The sequence below is a fragment of the Miscanthus floridulus genome, chromosome 8 (genome assembly GCF_019320115.1).
Source record: "Miscanthus floridulus cultivar M001 chromosome 8, ASM1932011v1, whole genome shotgun sequence".
NCBI classification, from domain to species: Eukaryota; Viridiplantae; Streptophyta; class Magnoliopsida; order Poales; family Poaceae; genus Miscanthus; species Miscanthus floridulus.
In genome coordinates, this window is record NC_089587.1 from 193,566,647 (window position 1) to 193,584,385 (window position 17,739).

Genomic DNA, 17,739 nt, shown 5'->3' on the forward strand with positions numbered 1-17,739 from the left:
AGAAGGGCGAGATGGTGTTCGGGTACCAGCCGCTGGCGATGCGCGACGAGCGCGTGTTCCAGCGTGGCCGCGAGTTCGTCCCCGACCGGTTCGCTGTATGTTCTGACGACGCGCGACGAGCGGCGGCGGATGCTGGAGCACGTCGGCTATCTTGACCTCCCCGGCGGCGCTGACGAGGAGGTTCGCTGGCTTGACGTCGCGGTGGACGACGCTACGCGCGTGGAGGTGCGCCAGTCCGGCCAGTGCCTGCGCCGCGACCTCGGCGAGCGCGGCCTCCGGGAACGCCCCGCGACGGCGTCCAGCGAGCCACCGTCCACGAGCTCGAGCAGGAGCGCGACGTCGCCGGGGGCCGCCGCGGGGAGCATGGAGTGGCACCGCACGACGTGCGGCAAGCTGTCGGCGCGCCGTAGGGCGTCCACCTCCGACGCGGCCCCGGGGTCGCCGCGGTGCAGCACCTTGAGCGCGTACAGCGCCGACGTCCGGCGGTGCGCGACCTTGTACACCGTGCCCCTGTTCCCGCTCCCCGGCACGGCGAGCCTGTCGAAGTCCGAGAGCCGGAACTCGCCGCTGGCTCGCGACGCGGACGTCGAAGCCTCCTCTCTCTGAATGTCAGAGCCATTTGCACACTAACCAGCCCTCGTCTACTGCTCACGTGAGCCACAACTGCCTCCAAGGCCATGTCAGCGCCACTATAGATCACCGCGTCGGATTAAAAAAGAAACGAAGGGGTATGGACTAGAGATACATCACTTCTAAAGTTTATGGATCCGAAAAACTATTTTCACAGTTGATGGACCCAAGTGAAACATGGACAAAAGTTAACGAATCAATGATGCATTTAACTCATTAATAAATGACGTATGCATAGGTGGCGTTGTGAGAGGGCACATCGCGCTGGACTACTGGACAGCTAGCATGGAACTGACTGTAGAAACTTTTTTATAGTAGTGTGATGGCACACACGTACACTTATCTATACCGGCGTAGATGCAAAGGCAAGAAAAATAAAGCGCTGTTGGATCGATTTGTGGGGAAGCAAAAGCATGCACAACACAAACACATGATGTGTGCTTGGAACGAACTTGGAAGCCATTTCATGGGTCACGATGGCCCAGATGCCTGCCGCTTGTGCATGCGTGTCGATCCGCTTTGTCAGTAGCCTGGCCATTGGCCAATTCAATGCATGCACCAGCACGGGACATGTAGGCAAGTAGCAAACCAGATTGTAAGTGGGATATTTATTATTCGATCGATTTGTATAGGAATGCTGCTCGGTGCTCGCTCTGCTAGCTCGTGCTAGTGCTCGTGCTCGTGCTCGTGCTCGTGCTACACTACTACACGATCGCTTTCGCGAGACGCGTAGGCGTGCAGTTTTGTAAAAGGATCGGATATACATCACGTACGTTACGTCGGATTTCTTGCATTGCTTGTGGGCGGTTTTTGTATGACGATGCATCTCCCTCTCTCGCGCACACATCAGATATCATATCACAGCTTTCTCTGTTTTGCCGGTGGTTCCGTCCATTTTTACGCGATCAGATCAGAGATCAGGCCCGCGCGCGATCGACGCGACACGACGCATGCGCGCATCGATCGGTAGGGCACCGTGCGTACGTGTGGCAATGGCCGCAATGCGAGGTTGCGTGCGTACTGCATGCACGAGGAAATGATCCATCCACGTTCACAGCGGAGAGCGATCGAGATCCATCGTCAGCTAGCATAGCAGTCATGCGATTTTTTTTTTTTTTGAAAGAGAGACAAATTAAGGCCATGTTTGTCTAGATCAATTATAGCTAGTTACTAGTTAGGACTAAAATTTAGTCTAAATTAGCTGAAGTTGACTAACAAATAGCTAAAAACTTGGCTAAAAAATAGCTCACCTATTAGCTATTCTGTTTACATGCGTTACGGCTAATTTTGGCTGAGTCTGTCTAGCTAATAACTGAGTGTTTTGGAAGCTCCTGGCCCTGATTTTTGCTCATGCATTTACAGTGTCTTTTACTCTATCCGTTCCAGATTATAAGACATTTTGACTTTTCTAGATTTATAGCTTTTGCTATGCACTTAGATATATACACTATGTCTAGATGCATAGTAAAAACAATATATCTAAAAAAGCCAAAACATCTTATAATTTGGAATGGAGAGAGTAGCTATTTTACACTGTCTTATTACTATATTTATACTGATTTCTTCGGTGTAATCTATTGGACAGGGTGATGTAATTTGGGGATAATACAACTTTTATTTCTATGGATTGCAGATCTTAAACAAATATATGTCAAATTTTTTAGAAAAAAATATAAATTATTTCTATGGATTGCATATATAAGCAGAGAAATATATGTCAAATTATAAATAAATTGTTCACAAAATTCAAAACAAATTACAAATTGTTCACAAATTGCAGTGAGGCCCACTCTCCCCAACCTTATCCCTTCCTTCCCTTCACTTCCCTAACCTGGGCCACACCCGTTGCACCCTCCTTATTGCCGGCCGCCGGCCCTCTCGTCGCCCTCCTCGCCGAGAACGCCAGGGCTGCGCACCCGCCATGGCCGGGGCCGCGAGCTCCGAGTCCGGTCCGCCATGCAGAGTAGCAGCAGCAGTCAACACCGCCCACCGGCTGCGCATGGTCCCAGGAAGGACAAATCGAGCGCTGGCCCCGAGACGACCCTGGCCCCCCCAATGCATCGTCCAACGGTGATAGAAATCAAGTGCTGGCGGACGAAAAAAACACTCGAGTGCGCTTCAGCAATTCTGAATTTTGTAGGTACCTAACAATTAACCCCTAGTGTCAAATAGGCTCTAAATAAACCTGTAACACTCTAATAAATCACATAAGATAGACCAAACTAGTTGTTGTGAAACCACACGATCAAAGAATATGTGTTGATTACAGCTTTCACGGTAGAATACACAGCTTGCTTGGACTAGGATCCTCCACCTTTCTTCTCTTATTCACATTATCTCTAGTAAGAACCTTCTTTTGAAGAAACCATAAAAGCCAGTGTACTGTACTCTAGGGGGGATTTTCAAACTCCAAGCAGCAGGACTATGAATTGAGAAAATGCCAAGGATTATATATATTGGGGTAAAGTATACTTTAGGACCTCCGACTATCGTAGAAGTATGGATTTCAACCTCCAACTTCAAAACCGGATAACATTGGCCCTCAAACTCTCGAAAAAGTTCACTTTAGGACCCTGGCCGGTTTTCCAGGCGGTTTTGCATGGCACTGTAGCATGCTGACGTCAGCGATGACGTCAGCACTTCTTTTTAATTTGCAAAATTGATATCTTTTTATTCGGAGCTCCAAATATAGCAAATAATATATCAATTTTGATCGTCTCAACGAGCTCTTTGCAATGGTGTACTCCGTTTTGTTGTTTGAGATAATTTTATTTCATGAAAAAATAAATATTTCTACAAAACAAGTTATGCAATTAAGCTGACGTATGCAAGTATTTTATATACTTTGTATATTTGTATATGTACAACACCAACGTAGTCAGTATATAAAACAGGGAGTTGGACGGTCAATCAGACCTGCCACGATCGTTTAGATATTTTTGAATTAACCTTCCCTAGCTGCGGTTAACTAACTGTCAACATATGACACGATCAAACGATATGTTTACTGCTCCTAGTGTAGTTTTTTTCTGTTTTTGTGGTGAAATTAAGTAGCTAGTGGTAGTAGTAGTATTATATTTATCTTGTACCCAAATCCGATACAGTATACGATTCGTGTACACATGTCATTTTTCCTTTCCTACGGCTACTATTGCAGCACACAGGAACTGGATGACCATTCGGCCGACCTGTACGTATCTGTTTTCTGGCTGGCATGGCATGAGTATGACCGCATGAAGTGGCAGTGGATAGCTAGATTGAATTGAGGGAGCAGGTAGCAGCAATAGTGAGTGGCTTACTCGTGGTCTAGAATCTTGTGCGGCATCAGTAAGTTGAGCGCGTGCCCCCGCGGGAAGGTCGTCCGGGCGAGGATCTCCGTGGCGTCGGCGTTGCGGTGCGCCTCGTCGCCCTCGCGCCCGCCCGACGCGAGGTGGCAGCACACGAAGCAGAATCTTGTGCGGCATCGGTAACTTGTTTTGTAGAAATATTTATTTTTTCATGAAATAAAATTATCTCAAACAACAAAACGGAGTACACCATTGCAAAGAGCTCGTCGAGACGATCAAAATTGATATATTATTTGCTATATTTGGAGCTCCGAATAAAAAGATATCAATTTTGCAAATTAAAAAGAAGTGCTGACGTCATCGCTGACGTCAGCACTGCTACAGTGCCATGCAAAACCGCCTGGAAAACCGGCCATGGTCCTAAAGTGAACTTTTTCGAGAGTTGGAGGACCAATGTTATCCGGTTTTGAAGTTGGAGGTTGAAATCCATACTTCTACGATAGTTGGAGGTCCTAAAGTATACTTTACCCTATATATTGAGAAGAGTGTACAACTACCAAACTAGATAATCCTCTAGCATCAGTAAAACAAATTGTACAAGCTAATTGCACCAAACTTCTAACCCAAAAAAAAAAAAATCAACAGACTATCATTCACAGTTCTTCTAAAGGTGCATTTCAAATTTGCCCATCCTACAAGTCGATCAGCAACAGTCGCGAGGATTAAAATGAAGAATTTAAAGAAACCTCTAGCTGGTGATTATTGATAAAAGAGTGCTCCGAATGCGAATGCAAATGCAAATCCAATCCAAGCCTATAAATATTCAGCAGAGTCCCACCCATCTATTTAAAGACGACAGAATGAAGATCGCCTCTGCTGTTGAGTGCTTCCCTAGTGCAATGCAAGTTCAATGACATCTAGCCTAGCCATCTCGTGCGCCACATCAAATGATAAATAAAGTAATCTATACTAATTAGTTTCTAATCACTACGTTTGTTCTTAGTATAGTTATAAACTGGATTTTGGGAACGGATAATAGCATATCACTTTGTTTGCTAGTTGTTGAGTGCCTGACTAAGTCTGATGGTGACAGGTACAGCATCTCGTGCGCCACGTCAAATAACGATCAATTAGCTAGATGATGATGAGGTATATATTCTTCTCCTAATCGATCGGTTGTTGTTATTATTAGAATCTTAGTTAATTAAATACCCTGATTAATTAATTATTTGTGCGAATACTACTTCTTGATGGTGGCGTGACCGTGATCGATCAAAATCCGTGCTATAGTATCAAGGAAACGTGATTGTTTTTTTTTTTTACTCTGCCGTGCTAGCTTCGAATTTTGCTTTTCATTTGTTTTTTAATTAAAAATTTAGCACGTGCAAAACCGAACTTTTAGAAAATAGCTCTTTTGTTATGCCAAGTAGCTAGCTTGGCCTGAAACCTTTACTTGGTCACTCCAAATTCCATTCTGCTGAGCGTTTAAATTTAAAAATCTCGCTTTTGGTACTTCCGGATTCTGTTTTAACAAAATTGCCTGCCAACATGTGTAACTTTAACCGGGATCAGAATTTTCATTTCTAGGTTCTGATGCAACAAACCTATTCCCTCTCATTTTATCTCAGACATCTCTCTATTTCCATATATTTGGAAGAGCAGAAAGCTAAACGAAGGGTCCAACTGCGAAAATCATAATACGCAAAAGAGCTGTTTCTGGAAAAATCATAATACGCAAAAGAGCTGTTTCTGGAAAAGCTTCAAGTTCCACCCATTTGGTTAGCGTTCTGTTTTTTGACAGGAGAAATGTTTTCCAGAAGCTGAACAAACACAACTATAGTCTGGCTCATAACTATTTTGAACTATTCAATCGACCAACTTATGAAAACTTTAGATGATTCAAACAGGCCTGAGTAAGTTCTGACGATTAGCAAACAGGCATATAATAGACAACAAAGATACGGCCACAACCAAACCAGAGGCGTGTTTAGTGAGGTGAAATTTGAAAATTTGGCTACTGTAGCACTTTCATTTTTATTTGACAATTAGTATTTAATCATGAGCTAATTAGGCTTAAAATGTTCGTCTCGCGATTTCCAACCAAACTGTGTAATTAGTTTTTTTTCGTCTATATTTAATGCTCTATACGCGTATCGCAAAATTCGATATTGCTACTGTATCACTTTTTAGGAAAACTTTTTGAAACTAAACCAGCTCAAGCTCCAAAAGTCGTTCCACAGCGACGCCCTTCGTCCGTTCCCGTTTCCATGATTAATGCGCCGGCAGAAATATAATCCAAAACCAATGCTTTGATTGAACCCAAAAAAAAAATGGAAGTGATGATGGATGCGGATAAGGCGACAGCGCCGCTGTCGCTGACAGCCGTGGGACCCACGTGTCGGCGGGCGCGCGCAGCCAACCGCCGCCGAACGAAGCCAACAACCCCGGCAAGGCAAGCAACTGTGGCCACGCCGAGGACCGAGCATGGCTCGGTTGGCTAGCTGCGCCGGCGTGCGAACAGCCCACGCGAGTTCGATCCCTGATCGACTCGCGTGCCTCACCGTTGTTCGGGATTTTTTCGGGTACGAACGTATACTCAGATGAGAGGGAAAAAAAAAAAAAAAAACTGTGGCCACGCCGCGGCGCGACCCTGACGTCCGCCGTCTCCGGCACCCGATAGGTCTCCCTCCCCCACACCCCTCGCGTGGCTTCCATAGTCCGTAGCGTAGGCACGCTTCCCTTCAAAGCCACTGCTTCCGCCGCCTTCTTCTACTTAAGCGCAGGGCCCCCCGGCCGGGCACTCGCATCCGGTAGCTCGATCGCTTCTTCCTTTGGAATTTGGAAAGGAGGCATCGGATGGTGGATGCATGGTGAGACACTCCACGACGACAGACTCCAATTCTGCTTCGGAATCTTTTGTCTTCAGTTGCCGATTTTGGGTGGAGTTTGTGTTGGTGGTTGCCTGGTTGGTGCAGGCGAGTAGTTCGATGGAATTCCCAAGACGGCCTCCGTTTCTTTCTTTTGCGAGACAAAACAAGCTCCCTGCTTTAACTGGAACACAATCCCAGGTGCCCATGTGCTTCTGTCTGATGACATAATCTCAAAAGGCCTTTGCATATTTGTAGTGATTTACCAAATCAATTTTATTTTATTTTAAAAAAAAATTCCTATGTACATCTGAATGTAAAGTAGCTACCTTATGTTCACTGTTTTGGTTGATGTTTATCCAAATTGGGGGGGTCGATAACTCAATATGCACCAGTACTATGTGTTTGCCTTTTGATTGTTCTGATCTGATGCTTCTCCATTTCTCTCTAAAATGGAGATGCCATGCTGTAGTGGCTTCTGTTTCCATCTAACTCAACTGACCTGCCAATTATACTCTATTTCTCCAACAGACACACTCATTGCATTAGTGCTTACCACAAGTGGAAGACTGGAAGCCTATGGATCTCAGGCAAGCCTTCTCTGCTACAATCTTCTGCCTTCTGCTTCTATTCTGCGTGGGCTGCAGATGTCGGCCTTTAGAAATAGAGGCCACCCAGACAGCAACCCTCAAGGTTGATGCCTCGCCACAACTTGCCCGGAAGATTCCTGAAACACTGTTTGGGATATTTTTTGAGGTGAGGAAGTAGTTCATTGGTAGATGCTAGTTCCGTCGGCTTCTTATGTTTGACCACATATAATCAGAAAGAATAATCCAAAATATACTACATGACCCACTGTAGGAGATCAACCATGCAGGAGCTGGTGGTATATGGGCAGAGCTTGTCAGTAACAGAGGTACCTCAGCTATTCTTGATTTTTGTGTGCCTTTTGAAATGCCACTGGATGCACTTATTTTGAAAGTTGCCGCCGATGTTGATGTTCAAGGCTTTCGAGCTGGATTTTTACTTTAGGTTTCGAAGCTGGAGGCTCTCATACTCCATCAAACATTGCCCCGTGGTCCATCATTGGAGATGACTCCTCCATATTCGTGGCGACTGATCGTACATCATGTTTCAGTCGAAACATTGTTGCTCTGAGGATGGAGGTCCTCTGTAATAACTGCCCAGCTGGTGGTGTTGGTGTTTACAACCCAGGTTTTTGGGGCATGGTATGATTTCATCATGTATTTCTTATTCATATAAGTGTTAGAAATGGATAGTTTCGTAAAGAAGTATTTTGTTAATATCAACAATTTGGTTATTTAATTAACTAGGATGCCAATTTTCAGAAGCAATAACAGTAGCGAAAGGATAATTTCAGAAGCAGTAACAATTTGGTTTTTTTTTTTGTATTGTTCTGGTAGTTTTTTACCTTTTATGTTCTGATGTTAGGCAGATATTCAGCACATGTTCTGTTTTCATACCCTTTCTACCTTTTGTTTTCTATAATGCTACCATTTCAACTTACAGAACATAGAAGATGGGAAGGCTTACAATCTCATTATGTATGTTAAGTCTCCAGAAACAACGGATTTAACAGTTTCATTAACAAGCTCTGATGGGTTGCAAAACTTGGCATCAGCTACGATAACGTTAGTGTTTTTTCTCGCAATGTTTAGAAAGAAGGAGAATATTTCCGTATTCATAATAGCTGAAGGGATTGCACTGCTGCAGAGTTTCTGGCACATCAAATTGGACAAAAGTGGAGCAGAAGCTGGTTGCTAAAGGAACCAATAGAACCTCAAGGCTTCAAATAACAACTAACAAAAAAGGAGTTGTATGGCTTGATCAAGTATCACTCATGCCTGAAGACACATACAAGGTATGTTATATTATTTTATTAGTCTTCATAGTGAAAAACACAATTAAGGCCTAGAAAAAACATATATAAAATATGAATAATAAATAAAGATTAGTACTGAACCTCTGAGTATAAAGCACTGGTTAATTAATTCTGCATGGTGACAAATCAAACTAGGTCAGTAGGTGGAGGATCTACTTTTCAGCAATCCTTAATGACTACATTCCACTTCCAATTAATAATGGAATATTGGATGGCTAAGATCATGTGCAACAGTGCAAGTGTACTTCATGGTACCCACTTGACTGCAAAATTGCTATTATGGTCTGCATTGAAGCCTCTCCACTAAAGCCTGCAGTCTTGATCTGGCCGCGGTGATCACGCCTCTACTACTGCTTGCCCCACATGACAAGTGCACTCTACCATGCTGCAAACCAATGAACTACTGGCCACTTATAATCCATAACAGGAATAGTATGACACCCAGTTCACTACTTCGGTTTGTTTGATGAATGTAACCACCAATTGAATGTTTCTGATGGATACCCTGTGTGGCTGAATTTATATGTTAGTCATCTATTTAGTGTACCGAATGTATTAGATTCATTCATCTTGCTAGAAACCTATAAACGATCTCTTTCTAGTGTATGGTAATTCTCGTTGTGCAAAAGTTTATCTGAGTATTTACAGCCGGTTCTCTCTGTTCACACAGGGGCATGGTTTCCGCACAGAACTTATATCCATGCTTTTGGATTTAAAACCACGGTTCTTGAGATTTCCTGGTATGCACTGTGTTTTCACATTTAAAATCAGGTTCTTCGTTTGGACATACATTATATATGTTCATAGATGTTTCAGATATTTGATAGATTGCATGCGACTATTGTAGGAGGTTGTTTTGTAGAAGGTGAGTGGCTAAGAAATGCATTCAGATGGAGAGAATCTATTGGTCCATGGGAAGAGAGGCCTGGACACTTTGGGGATGTTTGGCATTACTGGACTGATGATGGGCTTGGATATTATGAGTTTCTTCAGGTACCAGTTTACACTGCTTCAATTTTTTTTTTTCTTTCCTATCATCACCCCCTACCTATTACTTTGAATCTACATCAAAGCTTGCGGAGGACCTGGGTGCTGCCCCAATCTGGGTATTCAACAATGGTAATTGTTTTCAGATTTGTTAAATGTTTTCTCACTGTGGGGCTTCTTAACTTATGGAATTTCTCTCTTATAACTCAGGAATCAGCCACAATGACGAAGTTGATACTGTAGCTATTGCTCCTTTTGTGAAGGTATCTTTTGAGCTCCCTGGTTATACCTCGAGTAGACTAAGCATTTGTTGATATAAAGCCTTCAAAATTTGTTGATATAATGATATAAGAGCCTTCAATTTTTTAATGCAATGTACTTTCTCAGCCATGGGTGCAAATTACCATTGGATATCAACACTGTAGATTTTATAATAGAATTTCATTTTTTGTGAGCTAGAAAGCATATCCAAGATTAAAACTTTATTTCTTAATACAAATCCTGCATATCTGAGAAAAAAAAAAGATTAAAACTTTATTGCTCAGATCACAGTGAGAACCATCACATATTATCAGTTTTGAATAATGCTGAAGTTTTATTATCTTCTAGCTGTCTTCATGAATACTGAAAAGGATATAACAGCAGTGGATGACCCTTTACTTTTTATTCAGGTAGTTTACATGCAGAGATGACGCTTAGCTTGAGTTGTACACTCACATTTACCAAGATTGTCCGTGAACTAATTAATTCTGTTTATATGAATAGTAACAAACTCAATAAGATACCATATATCTCCTGTGGATTTAGGTAGTTCTTATACTTATAATTCTTCTAGCTTCATTGTTATTGAAGTGTTTGTTTTTCTACAGGATGTATTGGACAGTCTAGAATTTGCAAGGGGGAATGCAGATTCAACATGGGGCTCTGTTAGGGCTGCAATGGGGCACCCTGAACCTTTCCCGGTGAAACATGTCGCGATTGGAAATGAAGATTGCGGGAAAAAGTTTTACCGTGGTAAACTTATCAACTACATTTTTATTTGCATCCTTTAAATAAGTTGAAAAGGTCTTCCGCACAAGTTTCGTTCAAAAAAATGGTCTTCTGCACAAGGGCAATTATGCACTCGATGTCCCTGTACTAGCAAAGAGACTTACTTAAACTGAACTTAACTCCCAGTGGTAGTCGGCAAAGGATATACTTCACCTATAGTTTTTTTACATATGAAGCCTGCTTTTATTTGCATGGAATGATGGTCTTTATGTCTGTTAAACAGGTAATTACCTCAAATTCTACAATGCTATAAGAGAGGCCTATCCAGACATTCAAATGATTTCAAACTGTGATGGTTCATCTAGACCACTTGACCATCCTGCGGATTTGTATGACTTCCATGTAAAGTTCTTACTACCAAGTCTGTTTGTTTCATTTAGAATCAAAGCAGGGTGGATGAAGTGGCGGCAAGCATCTAGTGTCCTATGTGACAAAAGGGTACCACAGAAGCTAAAAGGCAAGTTTTATAGGACGGCGATTAGACCTGCTATGTTGTATGGTGCAGAATGTTGGCCTACGAAAAGACGACATGTTCAATAGATAAGTGTCGCGGAAATGCGTATGTTGCGTTGGATTTGCGGTCATACAAGAAGGTATCGAGTTCGGAACGATGATATACGTGATAGATTAGGGGTAGCACCAATTGAAGAAAAGCTTGTCCAACACCGGTTGAGATGGTTTGGACATGTCCAACGGAGACCTCCAGAGGCACCGGTGCGTAGTGGAATCCTAAGCCAGGATAGTAACGTGAAGATAGGCAGAGGAAGACCAAAGTTGACTTGGGTAGAGACAATAAAAGGAGACTTAAAAGGATGGAATATACCCAAAGACTTAGCCTTAGATAGGAGTGCTTGGAAGACAGCTATTCACGTGACTGAACATTGATTGCTTCTGCTGGGTTTCAACTCTAGCCTACCCCAACTTGTTTGGGACTTAAAGGCTTTGTTGTTGTTGTTGTTGTTGTTAATGATTCTGTGGTTCTAACTATTCATTGTCATGGTCAACTTGCCTTCTCTTAAATTTAAACAGTGTTTTTTTCTTCTAGGTCTATACTGATTCTAAGACTTTGTTTAACATGAGGAGCCAATTTGACAGAACATCCCGTAGTGGACCCAAGGTAAGTCTCATCTTCACAGGATCCTTATGAGACAGCCCTCTTTCATGACCAATCATTTATATTTGATTCGGGATTCCTCGCATTCACTTGGGATGTTCTTTGGATAGTATATAATATGGGTCCTTTGATGCTATGCAAAATCCTTAAGAGACGGAGGGTACAATTCTTTGAGGTGTTGCGATTCTGAAGAACAATGAGCAATATTTATATGGAGCTTATGTGATGTGTGATTTTATTTGCATGTTCTGAAGACTCTCTGAAACTCCAATGATTTTCTTGCTTATTTACAACATCACCATACCCTGTCTATACAGTAAAAATGTTAATGAAATGATTCGAACACAGGCTTTTGTGAGTGAGTACGCTGTCTGGAGAAGTGATGCGGGTAGAGGAAGTCTTCTCGCTTCATTGGCTGAAGCTGCTTTCCTTACTGGTCTGGAGAAAAACAGGTGATATCTCCTTTTGAATGCAAGTTGGTTGATGATCAATCCTTATTTTTGTTGGTATATTTTGTATATTGTCTTTGCTCATTGAGGCACCATGGCGGATTTCGGTCTGCTCCAGTTCTACTACCAAGATAATCATTACTGTGAGTTAGATGACCTTTTGTTGGTTCTTTGCAGTGATATTGTTCAGATGGCAAGTTACGCTCCACTCTTCGTGAACGACAATGATCAAACGTTGGTATCCGTGGCTTTATCCTGTTTCTTGTGTTCTTGCTGATCTAACGCTGCGATAATTGTGTTTGAACATAACAATCAGGTGGAACCCGGACGCTATTGTCTTCAACTCCTGGCAATATTATGGAACTCCTAATTACTGGATGCAGACAATTTTCCGTGAGTCCAGTGGTGCCATGATCCATCCAATTAATATCAGTTCCCGGTACTCAAGCTCGCTAGCTGCATCTGCAATTACGTGGCAGGATTCAGAGAATAGCTTCCTAAGAGTAAAGGCAAGTAAAATCTGTCGCATCCATCCTAGCCTGTGCCTAAAGGATTACAAACCTGTAGTGATCTCAAGAAGCTTCTATGCAGGTTGTAAACTTTGGGTCGAACACTGTTAGCCTCACGATCTCCACAAGTGGACTTGAGGCCAGTGTCAACTCGCTGGGATCAACCGCCACTGTTCTCACATCTGGCAACGTTATGGATGAGAACTCTTTCAGTAACCCAAACAAGGTCTGTGTACCGATGATCATATATCAAACTGGCTGGTTTATTTCTGAATGAAAAAGTGTCACGATGTGTAGAGCTTGTTCTGAACACAAAGCTTAATTGCTTGTGGAACGATCTTGCAGGTTGCGCCGGTGAAAAGCCAGCTGAGCAACGCTGCGGAGCAGATGCAGGTGACGCTGGCTCCTCACTCCTTCACCACGTTCGATCTGGCGCTGGCTCAGTCCAAGCTTGTGGCGGAGATGTGATGTGTTAGCATCTTGATAAAAGCTCTGTACTAGTGTACCACGATACAGATATATACGTACTGTACTTCATGAATAAAAATCACATCAGGTTTGGTTGGTGTTGAGTGATTTGCTTTCTCCGTACGTGTTTGCTGTGCATGCCAGGTACTCAGACCTTGTTCAGTTGTTTGGGGTACTTTTTTTTTTTGAAAGGCCCTCCATTCCAAATTATAAGTCATTCCAAGAATCTTGGAGAGTCAAAGCATCTCAAGTTTGACCAAAATTATAGAGAGAATTATAAAGTTTATGACATCAAATAGATATACTATGAAAATATAAATAATAAAGAATCTAATGAGACTTAGTTGGTCATAAATATTATTATCTTATCATATAAATTTGGTTAAACTTGGGATGCTCTGACTCTCTAAGATTTTTAGAATGACTTATAATTTAGAATGGAGGGAATACTTTACTTATTTTTTTTACTTACATTGTTTGTGTTATTTTACTTATTTTTTGTTTTAAAACAGCAACAGTTTGCCAATGGGACGGCTTGGGCAGGGTCTGTTATAAAATGATTCTAATAATTTGAAAAAAGGTCTCTTACATCCAGATTCCTAGACAGGGATTTCTCTTGTGTTACTCTAGTCTAGCATCTTTGTGTACCTACAGCTACAGGTTTTGCTATGACTAGTTTGCAGGTCAAATTTGAGAAATCGTGGAGCCCATGTTTTGAGTTCTTGAAACACAATTATATTTTTAATTAAAAAATGTTAATATTTTTTGAGAAACATTTAAAAAAAATGTTAAATGTGTGCATGAGATCAATTTGGGCTCAGCCCATAGCTACCAGGCCAGGCCTTCCCCATCAGCCCATGCGCTCCACCTCCTTCACTACTCGGGCCCACTTACGCTCTGAGCAATCAGCCCCGGTACCGCCACTCGCTCCTCCCTCCAGGCCAACCATCCCTCGCCGGCCGCCGCCTCCCTCGCCGCGCGGGCCACCGCAGCACTCAGAGGAAGATGGGATGGAAGGCGGCGGAGAAGCTCATCAGACACTGGAAGATCCTCCGCGGAGACAACGTAACCTCTCTCGTGCTCCACTCCATCCCCCACTTCAGTTACTCGTGTTAGTAGTGTTAGTCCTACTCTCTTCTCGTCGCCTGATCTCCCATTTTCCTTTTTTCGTATTACTGCCAGGTGATGATCATCAAAGGCAAGGACAAAGGGGAGACCGGTCTCATGAAGCGTGTCATTCGCTCGCAGAATCGCGTCATCGTCGAGGGCAAGAACTTGGTATTTTGCTGGCCTTATATGTTCTTCCCCAGTTACTTAGCTTGAGTGTGGAATCAGTGTACCAGATAACAGTTTGTGTCTACGTAGGACTGATACCAATTGCATAATCGGCAGTTTGGTTCGTTGTGGCTAGCTGTATCAGATTTAAGCAAACCTACCCCTCATTTTGACATCGTGCTCCAGGTGCTCGTCGAAATTACCAGACCAGACTAGCTTTGAGGTTGAGTATGAGTTTGACTTGTGAATACCAAATGATAGATATAGCCTTTTCCCTAAAAGTAATACATGTCCATCTTGGCACAAAGATAGCAAAGAGGAACAGAGCACATATTAATAGTGAGTGAGAACTGAATAGTTGTGCACATTCTGTATCTATAGGTGGATGTAGGCCTTCAGCTTTATGAATTGGTTAGAGATCAAAGAATAGCACTGGCACTTGAGGGAACAGACCCGTCAATATCCATTTTTTTGTATAGTTTGTTTGATTGTGTAGCATAGGAAAAGTATAATTTCTTGCTGTGTAACAAACCAGTATTCTGTTGTTCATATTGCAGTGTCCTTTTACATGCTTTACTGATTCTCTTCGGGGAACGCCTGTGTACTGTATCAACTGTTGCATATTGACATAATCACATAAGCATAAGCCCATAATCAATTGATGCTCAATAACTTAATAAACTTGATAACATCATAGCCAATTGATTTGTCTTGTGGAACAGCTGTGGTGAATACCAAACAAGAACAACAAAACTATAGTTTTCTCATCTTTCTAAAACCATTGTATCTTTACTAAAATTGCATTGCATATTTGCTTGTCTATTCTGGGTACTTTTAACTGCAACCAGCAAAGGGGAAAATGTCATTTTCATTTATCATGTGCCTTGTCATCTCTTGCATGTCGGGAACTCCATAAATATCTGAGCTATCATCATGTTAGGTAAAGAAACACATTAAGCAAGGGGAAGGGCACACAGGTGGTATTTTCTCGATTGAAGCTCCACTTCATGTGTCAAATGTCCAAGTAGTTGATCCTGTCACTGGGTATGCATATGATACTTGACCATGTTTTACTACCTATAGAGATATTTCTTTTATTGACCTCTAAGTTTGTAAAATCATTTGTCAACACAATGTTTACCACAGGAAACCATGTAAGGTTGGATATAAGTATTTGGAAGATGGGACCAAAGTCAGGTTCGCTAGGGGGATGAATGCATGTGGTGCTGTGATACCCCGGCCAGAAATTCTGAAGGAGAGAAGAAAACCGAGACCCACATCACGTATGTCTCATAAAAACTTCTTTAAGCTCACTAATGGTGATCCACATCATGCATGTCTTGTAAACACATTTTACATGCTCATTATACAGTGTTTTTCAAGTTGCATTAGTTCACTAAAAAAGGGTGTAACTAAACTAAGTGGAACTTCTTGTGCCACAAATTAAAACAAGCATGTGGTAGACTAGTAGCTATATTTGATGTTTCCTTTATTTTCCCATCCTGACGAGTTTTTTTAAGCATTGGAATGCTATACATATTGTGTATGTTAGACAACTGATTCCCCCATAATCACCCTACTGCAGATTCATGTTTGAATGCGTGAGTTATGTTTGTGAGATGGTATGTAATGTGGGTTTGTATGGAATAAAAAAAGCACTAATAGTCTGTTTTCTTGTTGCATGCAATAAAATGCATTCTGTTTCTATTTGAGCATTGCCTTACATGTTCATTTTGTTACAGGATGTGTTCTGTTCTTGATCTAACTGTCTACTTCCAATCATGCAGCTGGCCCAAAGGATACGCCGATTGAGCTTGTACTGGAGAAAACCTACGATGATAAATCTGGAATCGGCATGCCCGACCTATAGCTGCCGCGTTGGTTGTGCTGAATTCAGTATTTGTGACCATGTCCTAGTAAAGGCATTAGGTGGTCAATGATTATTTTAGTTATGTAATGTGTTTTCCTAATAATAATCATGTAACGATTTGTAGTGTCAGTACTGGTATGTTATGTTGGTGTTTCATTTGTCCGAGTGTTTTTCTGCAGAAATGCATTCTTGGATAAGAAATGACAAAGATTTGTATCTTCATAATGAGATATTCAACTACGAAAACACAGATTGAACTAGATGTTATTCGTACATGTGCTTTTGGTATAACTAGCACGGTCTGCGAAAGGATGAGTGTCTCACACCAACTACAGGTTTTTAATACATTTTCTGACACCTGACTTTAGAAAAGAAAATATTTCGTATCATAACATGTCAATGAGTACACGCGTTACATTGTCTTTTCGTCATCAGAAACACTTCAGATAATTACTTTTAAAAAGCTAGGACCAGAACTTGCTTTTCAGTCCTATTGGCCTTCCACTTCCACGTTGCGCTGGAAGCTACAACCGTTTTTTTTGGGAACTGGAAGCTACAACCGTTGGCCATGAATCTACTATACTATATATACATCACGAAGACTTGAGCCACTAAAGACAATATGTTACCCACACCGAAGGTCATGCGATTGGTGCGCAGCATAGGGTCCAGATTATACATACACCTGGAAGCTGGAGCAGACAGGCAGCTATAAGCTTATAACATTCCCAATTGTACATTTCGGCTTGCTTCTTTCTGCACACAAGTGAGAAACATATGTTTCTTATGAAAATGTGATCACCCGTCAAACGACAAATAGGCAGAATAGAACAATAACAATTCGTATTTACCCATGCCCATTAATATATACCTAGGACCAAAAACGACGACCCAAGAGGGGGTGAATGGAAGTATCAAATTTTTTTCGAAATATTCGGCCGTTGTCCCAAAATCACCGTAAAAACACAAGACGCAAGAAGAATCTGAAATACCCAAACCAACTGATGACAAGAGTACCTAGATACGTTCCTTAGATTAGTGGAAAGCCAACCCAAAAGACGGAACTCAAATCGGAGCACAAACGCGCAACAACGGAAGAAAACAGCACAGCCTGGAGATCGCGGACTGTTGCTACAGTACCGCGGACGTCCGCTACAATACCGCAGTATTCAGTAGCTTTTTATCCTATTCAACACACGGACATATTTGCTAGTTAGGATATATATTAGAAAGAGTTAAATGCACCAGGGGCCCTTGAACTTGTAAGCATGTGTTATATAGGCCCCTGAACTTTAAAAATGCATTTTTTGACCCATAAAGTTGTTAAGTG

At 42.1% G+C, this 17,739-nt stretch overlaps 2 protein-coding genes across 2 annotated transcripts; both read left to right on the plus strand.

Moving 5' to 3' along the window:
- The first annotated feature begins 6,516 nt into the window (after nucleotides 1-6,516).
- On the plus strand, nucleotides 6,517-13,368 carry LOC136477818 (alpha-L-arabinofuranosidase 1-like). Its single transcript, XM_066476079.1, has 18 exons — nucleotides 6,517-6,787; nucleotides 7,316-7,540; nucleotides 7,646-7,700; nucleotides 7,817-8,013; nucleotides 8,315-8,436; nucleotides 8,519-8,666; nucleotides 9,358-9,427; nucleotides 9,535-9,680; nucleotides 9,761-9,806; nucleotides 9,885-9,937; nucleotides 10,544-10,688; nucleotides 10,948-11,066; nucleotides 11,770-11,841; nucleotides 12,187-12,290; nucleotides 12,465-12,521; nucleotides 12,604-12,796; nucleotides 12,879-13,022; nucleotides 13,142-13,368. Exons 2-18 carry the CDS (start codon nucleotides 7,364-7,366, stop codon nucleotides 13,262-13,264), a joined length of 1,971 nt encoding a protein of 656 aa, XP_066332176.1. The 5' UTR covers nucleotides 6,517-6,787; nucleotides 7,316-7,363; the 3' UTR covers nucleotides 13,265-13,368.
- A 789-nt stretch (nucleotides 13,369-14,157) lies between these two features.
- LOC136474403 (uncharacterized) lies at nucleotides 14,158-16,538 on the plus strand. The gene is made up of 5 exons (XM_066471986.1): nucleotides 14,158-14,329; nucleotides 14,447-14,542; nucleotides 15,480-15,583; nucleotides 15,686-15,822; nucleotides 16,327-16,538. Exons 1-5 carry the CDS (start codon nucleotides 14,270-14,272, stop codon nucleotides 16,407-16,409), a joined length of 480 nt encoding a protein of 159 aa, XP_066328083.1. The 5' UTR covers nucleotides 14,158-14,269; the 3' UTR covers nucleotides 16,410-16,538.
- The last annotated feature ends 1,201 nt before the right edge of the window (nucleotides 16,539-17,739 follow it).

Excerpts from the sequence above, each read along its gene's own strand:
- LOC136474403 (XM_066471986.1), top strand. The coding sequence starts at position 14,270 with ATGGGATGGAAGGCGGCGGAGAAGCTCATCAGACACTGGAAGATCCTC. Across the intron at positions 14,543-15,479 it reads TCGTCGAGGGCAAGAACTTG|GTAAAGAAACACATTAAGCA; the intron begins GTATTTTGCTGG and ends TCATCATGTTAG. Across the intron at positions 15,584-15,685 it reads GTAGTTGATCCTGTCACTGG|GAAACCATGTAAGGTTGGAT; the intron begins GTATGCATATGA and ends TGTTTACCACAG.
- LOC136477818 (XM_066476079.1), top strand. The coding sequence starts at position 7,364 with ATGGATCTCAGGCAAGCCTTCTCTGCTACAATCTTCTGCCTTCTGCTT. Across the intron at positions 8,014-8,314 it reads ACCCAGGTTTTTGGGGCATG|AACATAGAAGATGGGAAGGC; the intron begins GTATGATTTCAT and ends TTCAACTTACAG. Across the intron at positions 9,938-10,543 it reads CTATTGCTCCTTTTGTGAAG|GATGTATTGGACAGTCTAGA; the intron begins GTATCTTTTGAG and ends GTTTTTCTACAG.